Genomic DNA, 13,246 nt, shown 5'->3' on the forward strand with positions numbered 1-13,246 from the left:
ATTGCTTTTGGATAGCTAGTCTTTTTTCCTCCTAACATCCCCAAGATACGCAGCAATTCAGTTGTGTTAGTAAAACAGTAGTGAGCAAACTGTAACTCTTTAAAATGAGAAGTCTGCTCCACTTAACTTCTCTCTATAAGCTACCTGTCTCCTGATTCAGAATATCCCTTTTGAACCTGCCTGTTAGGCATACAGGAACAGAAAAGTTTACAATTGGTTATTCCTACTGATGAAGCAACTGGCTTTCACTACAGAAATAGTATTTACCAGCAGAGTAAATCCTGCACATTTCACAGAAATTCTTGGAGGCCTTACCCTAAACAATAACTTCTTGTGGTTTTAAAAGCATAGTAGGAGCTCAGTGCTGTAAAAATGCATATCTGGTATGCATATATGTTTGCCAGTAATGACAGCACAAACCTTTCTGCATTTGTGTGAGCAGATGGAAACCTAGCACTTGCACATGGAGGTACCCAAGTTCCAGTAACCAAGAATTACCAGTGTTCAGAACTGCTTGCTCTGAACTTAAATAAACCTTCAACAGCATTGTGTAGGGAATAGGCAAAGGAGAGAGATGTTGTGTACGGCCAGTGAGTTAGTGTCAGAGCTGGGAATGAAAAACTTTGACTTCCTCTAGAAAACGTTTCTTTCCTCAGATAAATTGAGATCAGTAATAATTATTAACAATGACATTTTATTTTTATTAAGAGTCAAAAGAGGGAGAAGATGATTACTGAATCATATCTGTGAGCAAGAGGAGGGAAGGATAACTTCTTGAAGCTTAGCGGAGTGATAGCCTCTCCTGTAAGACCACCCTCTGCTTGTTTCAAAGAAAGAGAAAGGATTGTGACTAAGTGAATATTAAAGTTTATAAATTTGATTTATTTAACCAAAATATTTACTAAATCCAGATTGGTAACCTGACTGACTTCAAATCAAATCAGGGAAAGTATATCAGAGTACAGTTGGATTTCATAATCCAGGAGCAAATCAGCTGTACATTCAGGCCATGCACATGGAAAGCAGTTTCAGGGTTAAGTGGTAATGAAGAAGCACCTGCATTTGTAGTACTCTTCATAGCAATTGCATTAGTGCTGTACAAGCTTTGCCTACAGCATTTATGAAGAGTGTGTTAAGCAGTATCAAAAGGAGGGAGGCAGCTATTTTTGCATTATTAGGCTTAACTAGTTTGACTCAACATGTCTGAAGATGATCCAGCCAGAAATTCACTGTTGATCATAGAATGGTCTAAACTTTGTGAATCTGGTATTTCCATAAACCTTAGCACTAATGGAGGAGTTTTATTCAGGAGTCCCATGGCTTTATCACCATCATTCATGTTTTATCAATAAGGAGAGCAAAGCAGGAGGGTTGAAGGGTGTTTTTCTGTAGTGAAAACACGCAGGCCTCTTGACTGTGGTATTAAATGTGCTGTCCTGCTGTCCCAGTTCTGCAGAAGCAGATCAAGAGGGTCCTTCCCACCCACGAAGTGTTGAGTCTCAGGGCAAATCCATCACCCTGGCAGGCAAACTGCCTTCAGAGTGGGTAGCAGGGCTTGTGTCTCACGGCTGCCACAGGCATGCTCAATTATCAATCACTTGGGAATCACAAGTTCTGATTTAATGATGCATTAATTAAGACCACAGCAAGGAAAATCCAAAATGAAAATAAAACCCCACCCCGCTCCCCCCTGCCCTGAAGACCCTAACCTAGAAATCTGTTGGAGGAAGAGAAGCAATTAAGGAAGCTGACTTTGGGGGAGGTTAGATTTTTTTTTTCTTCCCTCATGTGTAGTAATGGACTACCACAAAACCTTTTTTTAATTATTTTTTTAAAATATGAGGAGCTGGGGGATGGTTGGGATACTGCTTCCAATGCCGGGCTGTGAGACTAAGCCAAAGTAGGGTTTTCAGACACATTGTTAAATTATATTTTACTTCCAGTTTCTTAAGAAAGTATCTTCAGTTTTATAGCGACCACAAACTTTGTCACATTTCCTTCTGGTATGTAGGACATCAGCTGCATTTAGGACAATGAGGCAAGCTTTTGGGTTTTCCCTCATCAAGATACTTCATAAATAGATCAAACTGTGAGGCATTCATTGGTTCTGAATCCTTGAGGATGATCTTCCTTGGTTTATTCCTGCAGACAGATGAGATAGTCTTCTCTTCCCTTACTGGGAGCAGGAGGGCAGGAGAAGAGTCCCAGACAAAGAAAGATGCTTTCAACCTTCTACACGTACAACAGGCTTTCCTCTTTGCTGTCTTCTCTGGTCAGAGGAGGTCCGACTTGGGGGATTTAACCAAGGAGAGGGTATGTCATTCTCACTCCAGCCTCACCTATGCTGTTATACTAGACTTTTCCCTCACATCCAAGGTCCTTTTACTAACTTATATTTCATAGTTCTTTTCCCATAGCTCTTTCTGAATTATTATTCCCTGAATGCTACTCCTTTACAGGCTGAGAATGGAGGTGCTGACACAGGCCTGTTATAAAGGGGCAGGCTTACCTTTCTTATTGGGTTGTTCGAGCCATTGCAGGTCTGTGACGGGTTTAAAAAGTAAATCAAAGGGGTGAAGAAATTCTCATAGTCTGGGAATGGAGAGCTTTTGGACCAAAAATGAGTGAGAGAACATGCCCTGAAGGACAGCTCTCGTGCCTCACCTCTTTCTTGGCTGTCTTGTGTTCAGGATGGTCATTATTCATTGGCATGGATATTGATACTGCGATGGTGTAACAGAGTTCACCTAAAGATTTCAGAGCACTTTCCAGCCCCTAAAAAGAACTTAATTGGCAGTTTATATGGTATTTCCCACATTTATAGAGGTCTTAATGTAGTCCTGAGAAACTTGCCCAGTCTGTTAGTGGTGGAACTTGGAAGCAAAAGTAGAATTGCAATTCTCTGTTGTCTCCTTCAACAATTACATATAGTTCTCCCTAGCTGATGTCAAATTCAGCCTGGTGACTACATGCACCTTTATCCTGCACCACGTTGCTGTTTTAGGGGCAACCACCAGCCCTACAGCTTCTAAGGCCCCAGTGCACATGGGCAGCTGAGGCTGCCTACAACATCATTCAGGCAAGAGTCGGTCAGGGCCTTGTAAGAGACTGGATTATTCAGTCCATCTTGTTTTCACTAAAGAACTGTGGATTACTTAGTTTCTCAGAGCTCCTTTTCCTCCAAATTTCAAAGCTAGATGAAATCAGCGACTTAAAAGTAACAAGTAGGCTACAAGACAAAACACATTCTTGCACACTCCCCTAACAGAACCCAGATGATTTCAGCATGAGTATCTAAGTTATCAGCTGTTATTTCCTCATTCTAAATCTCATCGTTTTTCTTAAATCATATTTTTGTGATTACATTGAAGCGTGGTTCTTTTAGCCCTTGTGATTCTGAAGAGAAAGAATAAAAATCATAGTTCTTCAGAATGGAAAGAGGTGCCTAAGTAGTGGCAAGTAAGTCTCATGAGCTGGACCCTAAGGTACCTGGTTTGTGAAGCCCCATCTTTGGAGGCAGTTGGTTTGTGTTATGGACCATGATTGTGCAGCTGAAGCTACGGGAGTGGTTTTCTGCAGCTCCGTGGCAGCCCTGGCACACTTGGGGGATCTGAATAGGAAGAGGTGTAAGGAAATTAAAAAGCTTATGAATGTCAAAGAGAAATGGGGAAGCGGAAAGAGGTGATATATGTACATTTGTTTGTGTGCATATATATTTATGTATACACACAATTTTAGTTTTCAAATGATTGTAGGCTATAAGCTTATAGCATTTTGTTACCAACTTAGTCTGTTCTGTGTGGTACTTGATTGTCCACAGCAAGACAGCTCAACAATTTTATTCTTTGGCAAATAATATCTTTTGCAAATGTTGCTCCATTTAGCAAACATTCATTAGACAAAAAAAAAGGCATTCTGAAAAAGTCAACTTTCTCATTTTGACTTATTCTAAGTGAAATACTTGTGTTGAAATTAATTTTGAAAACCCCAGTGACTCAAAGCAATTACATATTTTCTGGTTAGGCTGTCAGATTGAAGGTCTGTGGCACAAACCCCATCATTAACTCACTTAGAATTCTCAAGCTACCTTTCAGACTGTTCCTCCATAACAAACAGTGAAGGTAGCTAGTCTTGTTTGTTTTTATATGCACTGAATCCCCTTTACCTTGGACTGCTCAACCAGAAAATGCTGATGCTTCCCCTAGTCTATCTTCCTTCAATCTCTTCCGGAGTTAATTGCAGGAAGTGCAGGGGGGGGATCACAGCCCAGCCCGGACCCCCTCTTTTTTCTCAGTATTGCTCTGTGTCTGCAATGTGGGAGTCGGGGAAAGAGCACCTGGAGAAGAGTTGTGCAGCTATTGTAGGAGTGGGAAGAACATTTATTTCTATGAAGACAGCCAGCTTTTTTTTTTTTTTAACTAACAGGTCTGAGACAAGAAAGAAACAGCGTGTTTACAAAAAAAATAATTAAAAAACCCTTCAAAAACAGTCTAGCATACCAGGTGATAAAGCCTGGTGGAGCAAGCCAGTGCATCTGGAAATTCAGGACTTCCAGGGAAACAAGGCATGCAATTATTTTTGCTAGTCCCAAGCTCTCAAAAATCTTAAAGCAGGCTTTCCTCAAAAAGAAAGAAAAAAAAAAAAGTTGGCTGAAAAATTCATGAGACAGGATTTTTAATTTGTTTTTTACTGTCTGGTCTATGGGTTAGAGCAAGACAGAAAACTTCCAGTGAAAGTAAAAGTGATCAAAAATACTGTCTCATGTAAAATAAAACAAAACAAAACAAACATGTGGGAAAGGATTTTTAAAGTTGTTGGAGTACTTTGGGTATTTTTAAACAATAGTGGTTTCAGAAGTGTGACAGAAATGGTCTGTTTTGTTATTTTCTCAGTTATTTTTCTTAAAATTGTTTAGAATTAACACATTTTAAAAAGAAAGTAATTTGAAAATCTTAATGTAAACTCGAACCATTTTTTTTTCTCAAGTGAATAATTTTAGATATATGCAGAATAAATATGGAAAAGGAAGGGCTGTTTTTGTGGAAAGTTTTTCATTTTACTACTGAATTAACAACCTATTTGTGATCCAGACCTTACTTGGGTGCTTGTGCTCTTATTTCAAGTTTTGGGGTGGTTGTTTCTGTGTTGTTTTTGTTTGCCTGTTTAAACTGAAGCTGTGTGTGTATCTATTTTACTTTATTAGAGTTGTAGGATTTCTTAACATTACCCTGTGGCCAGCTATTCCTATGCTGGACTAAAGAAGAGATGAGCATTTCAGAAGACCAACAGTAAGATTTAAAAACTGTGTGACAATATGTACACAAAGGGAGTGATGAGGGGATGTGAAGAAGCACGGCTCAAGACCACTGTCCTCTGGCCAGGGAGGGCTTGGGTGTTCCTGCATGCTCCATGTGCAGCCTCTGCCGAGCTTTCTCTGAGCTGCACAAAGGCACTGCTCAGATGGGCCTTTCTTCCCAGCTTTTTTCAGAAAGCGAGTGGCATCTTGCTTCAGTTCAAATGAAGATTTTTCTTGCTGTGGGATCGAGTTTAGCCAGTACAGCCTTCGGCTCCTTTTTTGTCTTGCCTGTTTGTTTTTTCTCATCTCTCATACTTGACTCAATCTGATCAGCGGTTGCAGGAAAGCTTAGCTCTGTGCCTGTCATCTGGAGTAGCCTCACCTCAATTTAATTTCTGGTTGCGGTCTGATGAGCTGTGTCCCTTGCCTATCACATAACTTTTCTCTTGTTCCTCTTGGTTTAATCCTTAGCCTGAGATATTACGTGCTGGAGAATAATACAACTTTGTACCCCCACCCCCAGCTGCTGTGCTACAAGCCATACTACTATGAGTCCTCTTATTTTTGTGTCTGAAATGGGCTGGGCAATGATAAATCCAGACAAGTACTGCTGCTTTTATTGTCTGATTACGTCAGTGAAAGGCAGCTTTCAGGAATATAAGCAGCCTGAGGCATGCTGCCCTGCAGGTCACCTTGAAAGGATATCTTGTCATCATGGCTGTACTGTCAGTCTTGTGCATGAGCATTTATGCCAGCTCAGGTTGAACTTTATGCCTATTCAGGCCTTTCCTGCATACATCTATCAGATGTACTTGTGGATGAGCTAAGATTCATTATAAAACAGAAAATAGTATCATGGTTTTCACCTGCTGAAGCATCTTTGAGTTCTTGGAAGGAACAAAGGATCTATTATAGATGGAGGGAAAACGTCCTAACAGTGCGAAGAAGCAATGTACTGACAGAGGAAATGAAATTACTTTCCTCTGCTCTTGAAATGTGTGGGTAGAAGTAGCCAAAATCATCAGTATACGAGATTCCCTATTGTTATACCACCTGGAAGGTGGCTGCAAGATAATAGGGTTTTCCCTGCTTATGAATTATTCCTTTTTTTGTGCAGGAGTGCAGTAAAATGGGGAGCATAATTTTGTAACCAGTTAGTCCTGGCAAAGCTGGCTAACCTGCCATGTTTCCCAAGGGCTACAACAGTAGGAGTCTTAATTCCCAATGAAAATTAATGAGACATAGCAGGTGCTTTTGAAAATTTTACACATGTGGGAAAAAACTACAACAACTCTTGAATTCCCTAGGAGTGAAAGACAAACTTTTTAGGATTGGGGTGGGTTGGTTGGTTGGTTTGTTTTCTTTGTATCAGAAATTCAGAAAGCCATCTTCCCACTTTTTCTGCAGTTATCTTTTAGTAATTCACTTTAGAAACGAAGTGGGGAATCAGACTGTCATCTTTTTTATGATGCGTAGCACTTTTTTGAGGAGAATAAAGGTGAAAGCAGTTGATCAAGTAATTAAAACCAGATAAAGTCATGGAAGCAAAACAAAAATACTACTCTTGCAATTAGGCTGCAATCTGTCTCTACTGTTCTCCTTCCCAGCAAAGCTAAAAGCAGAGGACTTGGCTTGTACCACTTTTGCCTAGGGCTCTGTGTTGGCATATGCATATGTTTAGGAAGATCTAGTGGTTTAAGCTTGTATTTGGCCTCTAGCCAGATACGAGTAAAAATTCTTGAGAAGATCATCGCATGGGGATGGTGCAGGGAGAGTAATTTCTAGATCTGCCTCTCCCTTCATGGCCAAACTTTCTTTGTAATTTCATGCTCCCTTAAAGTATCTTGTCTTTCCCATTGCAGGATCTGGCAGGTTTTTCCCAGGGGCAGGAGTCCTATCGTTCATTTCTCACCTGCTTCATTCTGCAGGATTCCTAACTCATCAGTTCCTCCACTGATAGCAGATGCAGAGCTCATTCGCTTTATTTTTTTTCCACAGCCATGCTAGCTTTTTGCCTCGTACCTTGTATGTCCTTTCTGAACTGTACCATCAGACTCCTGTTGCTCAAGTACCCTCACAGACTGCTGTCATTACAGGGCAAATGCTCTGCCCTTCCTTGCACACATTCCCTCTGAAATCTCTTTGTCACTTGGTCATTGAGTTTACCCTGGTACTACTTACTACCCAGGTGTCTTATTTACTGAAAATGTCCTGGAAGTGCTCTTTTGAACATTCGTTCTACTTCACGTACTTGTACGTATTGAAGCCAGAATACTACCTTCTCACCCCAGAAATACAGTAGACACAAGTGAAATATGCAAACTCCCAGGAACAAGTCCACTTCTTCCACAGTGAGGATGGAAATGCCTGTGGTCCCAAGATGATGCCGTTAGTGTGTTGTGGGGAGGATGTTAAAAACAACTTAGAGCCGACTGAGAGATGCTTTAAATTATGGCAGTGCAGCAGAGGTCCAAGCTTTGGGAGGAGTCTCCTTCATCCGTGCTGGTGCCTTCTGGCCTTTCAGCTGTGCTGAGCAGAGCTGTGATGTGGTTGCATCTGCCTACAATGCCATGGAGATTTCCTGTTTCATCCTTTCAAAATGTTATCCATCAAGTTCTCATCACCATCAGTATCCAGAGCACCTTGCTGACTCAGTCTGCAGTCTGGGTCCCACTTTGGCACTGCACTTACACTTATCTTTGAGCACTTTGCTGGAGAGAGATAGGATCGCTCAGTAGTTTGATTTTTCAGCACGTTTTGAGTGTTTTGAGTTGGGGCCTGGAATAACTGCCTTCAAAACATCATTGTAAAAGAAAATGTGATTTGTAGGTTACCCCAACACCTCGATCAAAAATTTGAAACCTTAAAATGTTTAATTTGGCATTCCTAGCTTCAGAATGACTGAAAAAGACTTTTATTTTTCTTTTTTCCTTCCTAAACATTAGTAAAGAGAAAAGTTTCTGTTCTTGGCAGCAGAGATTTTGTGGGCCAACTTTCAGGGCAAAATATTGGGTTTTGAGTAGGGGATTCTAATGGAAAAGCTGAGCACCAAATTCACACAAGGTTCTTCTTAATTATAGAAGCCAAAAGCTCTTCCAGATGTCTGTCATCCCAGTATGCTAGATGCTGCCATCACTGGTTTTAATAAAAGCTCATATTCAGCAAGCTTTATTACTGATTTACTGTACATGACTTAAGCCAGAAAATTTTTTGCTCTAAAAAGCAAGCAAAGACCTGATATTTTCATCAGTTGCACTCCAGCATGTCATTTAAGTACCATCCTGGTTCCATGGTTTTACTGAAGATTTTATGTAGATTGCCATTTGTTAAAACTGGAATTTCAGAAACTCTTGCAAAGTAGTACATAAACAAGAAATGCACATGAACAAATTGGTAAAAAGTGCATGCAAAACATGCAGAGCCACTAACAATGCGAACATACACGTGACATGCACAACCAGCCCGGCATTTCTGTGAAGTGATACCTGTTTGTACATGCAACTGATACATAAAGAGAAATGGATGCTGGAAAAAAACTGGGAAAATGTTATAGAACAAATCCAGGGAAGCGTGATGGGACTGTGTGAATACAAAAGTGAACAGAACAAAACCAACAGAAAACATTTTCAGAGTAGCTAATGAAATATCTGAATAATGATGTAATTAAAGTGCATTAATCATTATAAAAGATCATTTCACTTTAAACATCTGCTCCTATTCACTTGGCAACAGTCCGGGCAGTGTCATGAATGATGGGGTTTTGGATTATGCTGAAGGGCATGTGTTATCTGAGAAACAATGTAGAACATCCCCAGCTTGACAGGACAGCAGTGCTTTTCCTCAGTTCAGGTATAGCATTAAGGAAATAAGGTGTCTGGGGGGGGGGGGGAAATCAGACATTGCTTACAGCAGAAGAGAAAACCTGGTATAAAACTAAACCCTGCGTTCTTAGCCATGCAAACAAAATTTAATTGGGTGCCAGTGGATTCAAAGAAAGTAATTCCTCTGGGAAAAGAGCCCTTGCCCAGCCTGCTGCTTTTAAGAGAGCCTTAGGAGCCATTGTTGCTTGTAGGAGAGACCTTGTTCCTCCCCACTGAGAAGTTAGCACCACAAAAATCTTCTTGACCCCTTTCTTTTGTGGCAGCCTGGCTGTGCCAGCAAGAGTGAGATTAGCTGTTTCAGGAAAAAAAATCTCTTTTTCTTCTGGCATAAGCAAAGTGTGCAGAAGGGCTGTGACCACCCCTGACAGTACGTGGTTCTAAGACATCTGCCTGCCTCCTCGTGCCTGAGACTGCCTATAAAGCAGATGCACATGTGCTTCAATGAAGCCTCTGTTGTTACCAGTTTGGAGCATAGCTTACTCCAGTACTATCAGGACTGAGTAAAGTTTCTCATGAGCTGTGTTTTGTTTAGGGTTAGGTCAGGAGTCCTGGATGGCTGTTTTGACTCTGTCATTAGACTGAGTCACTTAGGGAGGAATTTTTACAGCTAGAGACTGTTTTCTGTATCCTTGTACAAATCTGACTCCTTGTTGTGTTTCTATGCAGTTGGTTGCGTGGACACTGGTGGTGAGCATGATTGGTGGCCCCTATGCACCTGCATTTTTGCTCCTGTCTTACTGTGCTGTAGTGTCTGTCTCTTAAGGGAGGGGAGGGGGAGGCAGTTGTGCTTTGTCTTACAGGGACATTTCTGAAGGTGGAGCCCTTTGAGGCCCACTAGCAACAAAGAACCTCGAGCTGCAAAGCAACACTGATTTTTATGCTAGTCTTGTTTTCTTAGCAAATCTATAATGCACAGCAGTTAGGAAGCATGAATCTCACAAGTGTTGGATTCAGAGTACAGTATTTCTACCCCATTGGTCATTCACTGTTGATTTAGGGTCTCCTTCGTGGCACATAATCAGGAAGCCTTTACCAGCCTCTGGACTTGAGGCTGTGTTGGTGGTGAAAATGCGTATGTCCACATGGATTTCCAAGGGAGGCAGACAAGAGGAGCCCAGATCCCATTTCAAGAAGGGAGGACTGAGGCTGTGGACCTTGTGCATGGTTATGCTTCTTCATACCTATTCTTGGCAATTCTGCAAATCCACAGAGGGTGGATGCTTTCTCGGCCTGGGCAGAGTGCCTTCCCAGCTGTTAGGTGGGGAAGTTAAAATGAACTCGGCATTGGTCTTTGCTGTTCTAGTTACAGGTAAAATACTTAATTTGGTTTGTGCCTGTGCATAACAATACTTACTATCCTCCCTCACAGGTATTTGCAGGCTTTGTAAAAGTGATTGGAGAGGTTCAGATAAAAAGTGTGTGGTTTATTGTTTCTCTGTTTCTCAAAGCTGGTAAAGTGGTATTTAAACAGAAAATCAACACAAACCTGCCTGCTTCTCCCAGAAGTGTGTAGATTAGCATTGCGGAAGACCAGTGTCAAGGTTTCAGGTTTATGTGCTGTTGTATTTTAACTTCATGATGGTTTAGGTGTGCTATGGATTGCTGCCAGCCTGTTGCTGCCATGCTGTCTGTTGCCTTTATAGTCCAGCTCAGATAAGTCCCAGCCAGAGAGCAGGGGTGTGCCAGGTGCCTTGGACCTGCTCACCATCATATGCCCTCTCTCCCATCTGCTCTTGCCTGGGCCCTGCTCAGTCCAAGAGCACAGTTACACTTTTCCCTAATAGCCCTAGTTCCCCTCAGTAACCCCCGGAGGACTGAAATAGGCGTGTACTCTATGTGGCTGTAGAAAGCGAAAAAGGGCATAGCATCTTTGAGTCCTACTTTTTTCATCATTTGTTCTGGACTTGAACCTAAAGCTGCAAAATGCATTGGTGTAGTCTTAGAAAATTCAAATAGGTTTCTATACATTGTGTGTATTAAAAAAAACAACCAACCAACCAACCAAACAAACCCCAACAAAAACAACCCAGAATTGATTGACAAACTTAGCTTCAAATTTTCTTTGGCCAGTAGGTTCTTCACAGTTCAGCTGCAGGCATTGGTTGCACAGGAACAAGCACAGAACGCTGTGGGGGTAAAGATGTCCAGGAAACCTGCCTTGCATAAAAGCCGTCTTGGAGATACCTAATGTAACACACAGTTTCTTTACTGTACTCACCTTGTTGTCTTTGCCCAAACTTGCAAAAATAGGTACGCAAATCTGTGCACTTAATGCCATGTTTTATACCCATCCCAAACACCTAATGCTTCCAAGGAAAACAAGCAGCCCTGTTTGAAGTAAGTGTCTTTGGAGCCCACTTCTGAAAAGGTGTATAGCTGGACTCAGTCACATATATTGAAAATGGTGGTATTTAGACGAATAGACCTATTCATGTTGTACATAGGGTCTGAAAAAAATGATTTAGTAATTTTCTTTTCTGAACTGTTTGTCTAATGCAGAGTTTGTAAGCTTTCATTATAGTGTAGGTCATGTGCACACAAACAATTACATTTTTCTTTGGAGGCTCAAGTCCTGTATATTGTTCATTTAAATTTTTTGGTTAAGTAAGATGGTTTTTTATGTGAAAGGGACTGTCCTCGTACCACTGCCACCTAATGGTCAGGATATTGTAGTTAGGTGCCTGGTTTAAGTGTCCCCTGGAAAACTGATCCTATCACCACTGCTAACCTCATTATCTTGTAAGACTAGGTAATGGTGTTAACTGCTCTCAACGTAATTTTCAGCCCTTAATAGTCTGTTCTGGAGCCTCACTGGACACTGGTGTGTACATTCTTGCTCTGATGGCATATGAGAGATCAGGTTATTTAGTTTTTGTATGGCAAAATCCAGGAAGAAAGGGAAAGCATTAATCAGATGGGTGTAATCTCCAAGGGAGCAAGTACTGCATTTTAATTCAGCATTTCCCTTTGATGAAAACTTTAGTGAATGTTATTATGTGGAATTTATATGAAGCCTGGGTTTAGGTAATCAGCTTTAATATTTATACTCTTAGGGAAAAAAATTGAATCATTAGTAAGCATGCATAATTAATGAATAAATTATATTTTTCCTTTGTTTTCCTTCAGGTATAAGGAAATGCTAGATCTAGTGATATCACCCAGCCTGACTGTAAATAGAGAGTGCCCTGACAGACTGAAGCTTAACCTTTCTAACATTTATGCCACAGCTCCAGATGACATAGAAGGTAGGCTGCCTCTTTTGCTTACTTTTTACTGGCTTTAACATGATGTGTATATATGTGTAACCAAAGGCAACTGGCCACATGCAAAGCCTCTGCTTCTGACAGTTAGTTCTACAGTATGGTGGGCAATTGAGATTTTTTAATATTTTCTTGTAGACACTCCAGTTGTGGCTGAATCCTGTAGTTCAGCAATGGTTTGAATGCAAATGGAATTGAAATGTTTTGTATGTAGATATATATCTATGTATAGTAGGTGCATACCTATGCACATGTGCATGTATATATTTGCTCCACTGGAAGAATTGCAGGTATAAAACGTATTTTGTGTAGAGCTGGCAGTTTTCGTTTGGACCCCACTAGAGCCCCAGAATGTGAGCCCTGGGCTTTGGTGGCTGTGCTGCTGCTGTTGGGGTGGGGTGTGTGCGGGCTCCCAGGCCCAACAACGTATTGTGGAGCCAGAAAACATTTTGCCAAAGCAGCTCTGTGCCCCAGTTTGCATTACTCTGAGATCATTGCTATCATCTCAAAACGGTTAGCCCTGCTGGCTGGCCTCTGATCTGAAGTTTCATATTTGGCAGGTACCAAGGACAAATTCTTTCAGTGGTTGAGACTGATGGAAATTTATCTGCTCTTCTCCTCCTTCTCCCCTCCACCCCCATCATACTGTTCAAGTGAAGGAAACAGAAGAATGTTAAATCTGTTAAAAAAATTATTGGCAAGTGATGCAGCTGAACTAGTTCTTGCTAGTACAATCCCAGCTATTGTTTGCTGCGGTCAGGATCTGTCAGCCTTCCTGTTAGAGGGGAGTTAGGAAAAGGCACTGGCTA

General features: G+C 41.2%; 1 protein-coding gene across 11 annotated transcripts in view; it reads left to right on the top strand.

The window, feature by feature from the left end:
- EYA2 (EYA transcriptional coactivator and phosphatase 2) overlaps positions 1 to 13,246 on the top strand; it is a 101,187-nt gene that overhangs the window by 29,047 nt on the left and 58,894 nt on the right. For 10 of the 11 annotated variants that reach the window (XM_056354607.1, XM_056354606.1, XM_056354609.1 and 7 more), the window contains one exon: positions 12,304 to 12,422. In XM_056354607.1, coding sequence (XP_056210582.1) covers positions 12,314 to 12,422 — 109 coding nt within the window. In that variant the 5' untranslated portion in view covers positions 12,304 to 12,313. Of the gene's footprint in view, positions 1 to 12,303; positions 12,423 to 13,246 lie in introns of those variants that run through there. The other variant, XM_056354610.1, reaches the window with a different exon arrangement.

This window comes from Falco biarmicus, chromosome 10, assembly GCF_023638135.1.
Source record: "Falco biarmicus isolate bFalBia1 chromosome 10, bFalBia1.pri, whole genome shotgun sequence".
NCBI lineage: Eukaryota > Metazoa > Chordata > Aves > Falconiformes > Falconidae > Falco > Falco biarmicus.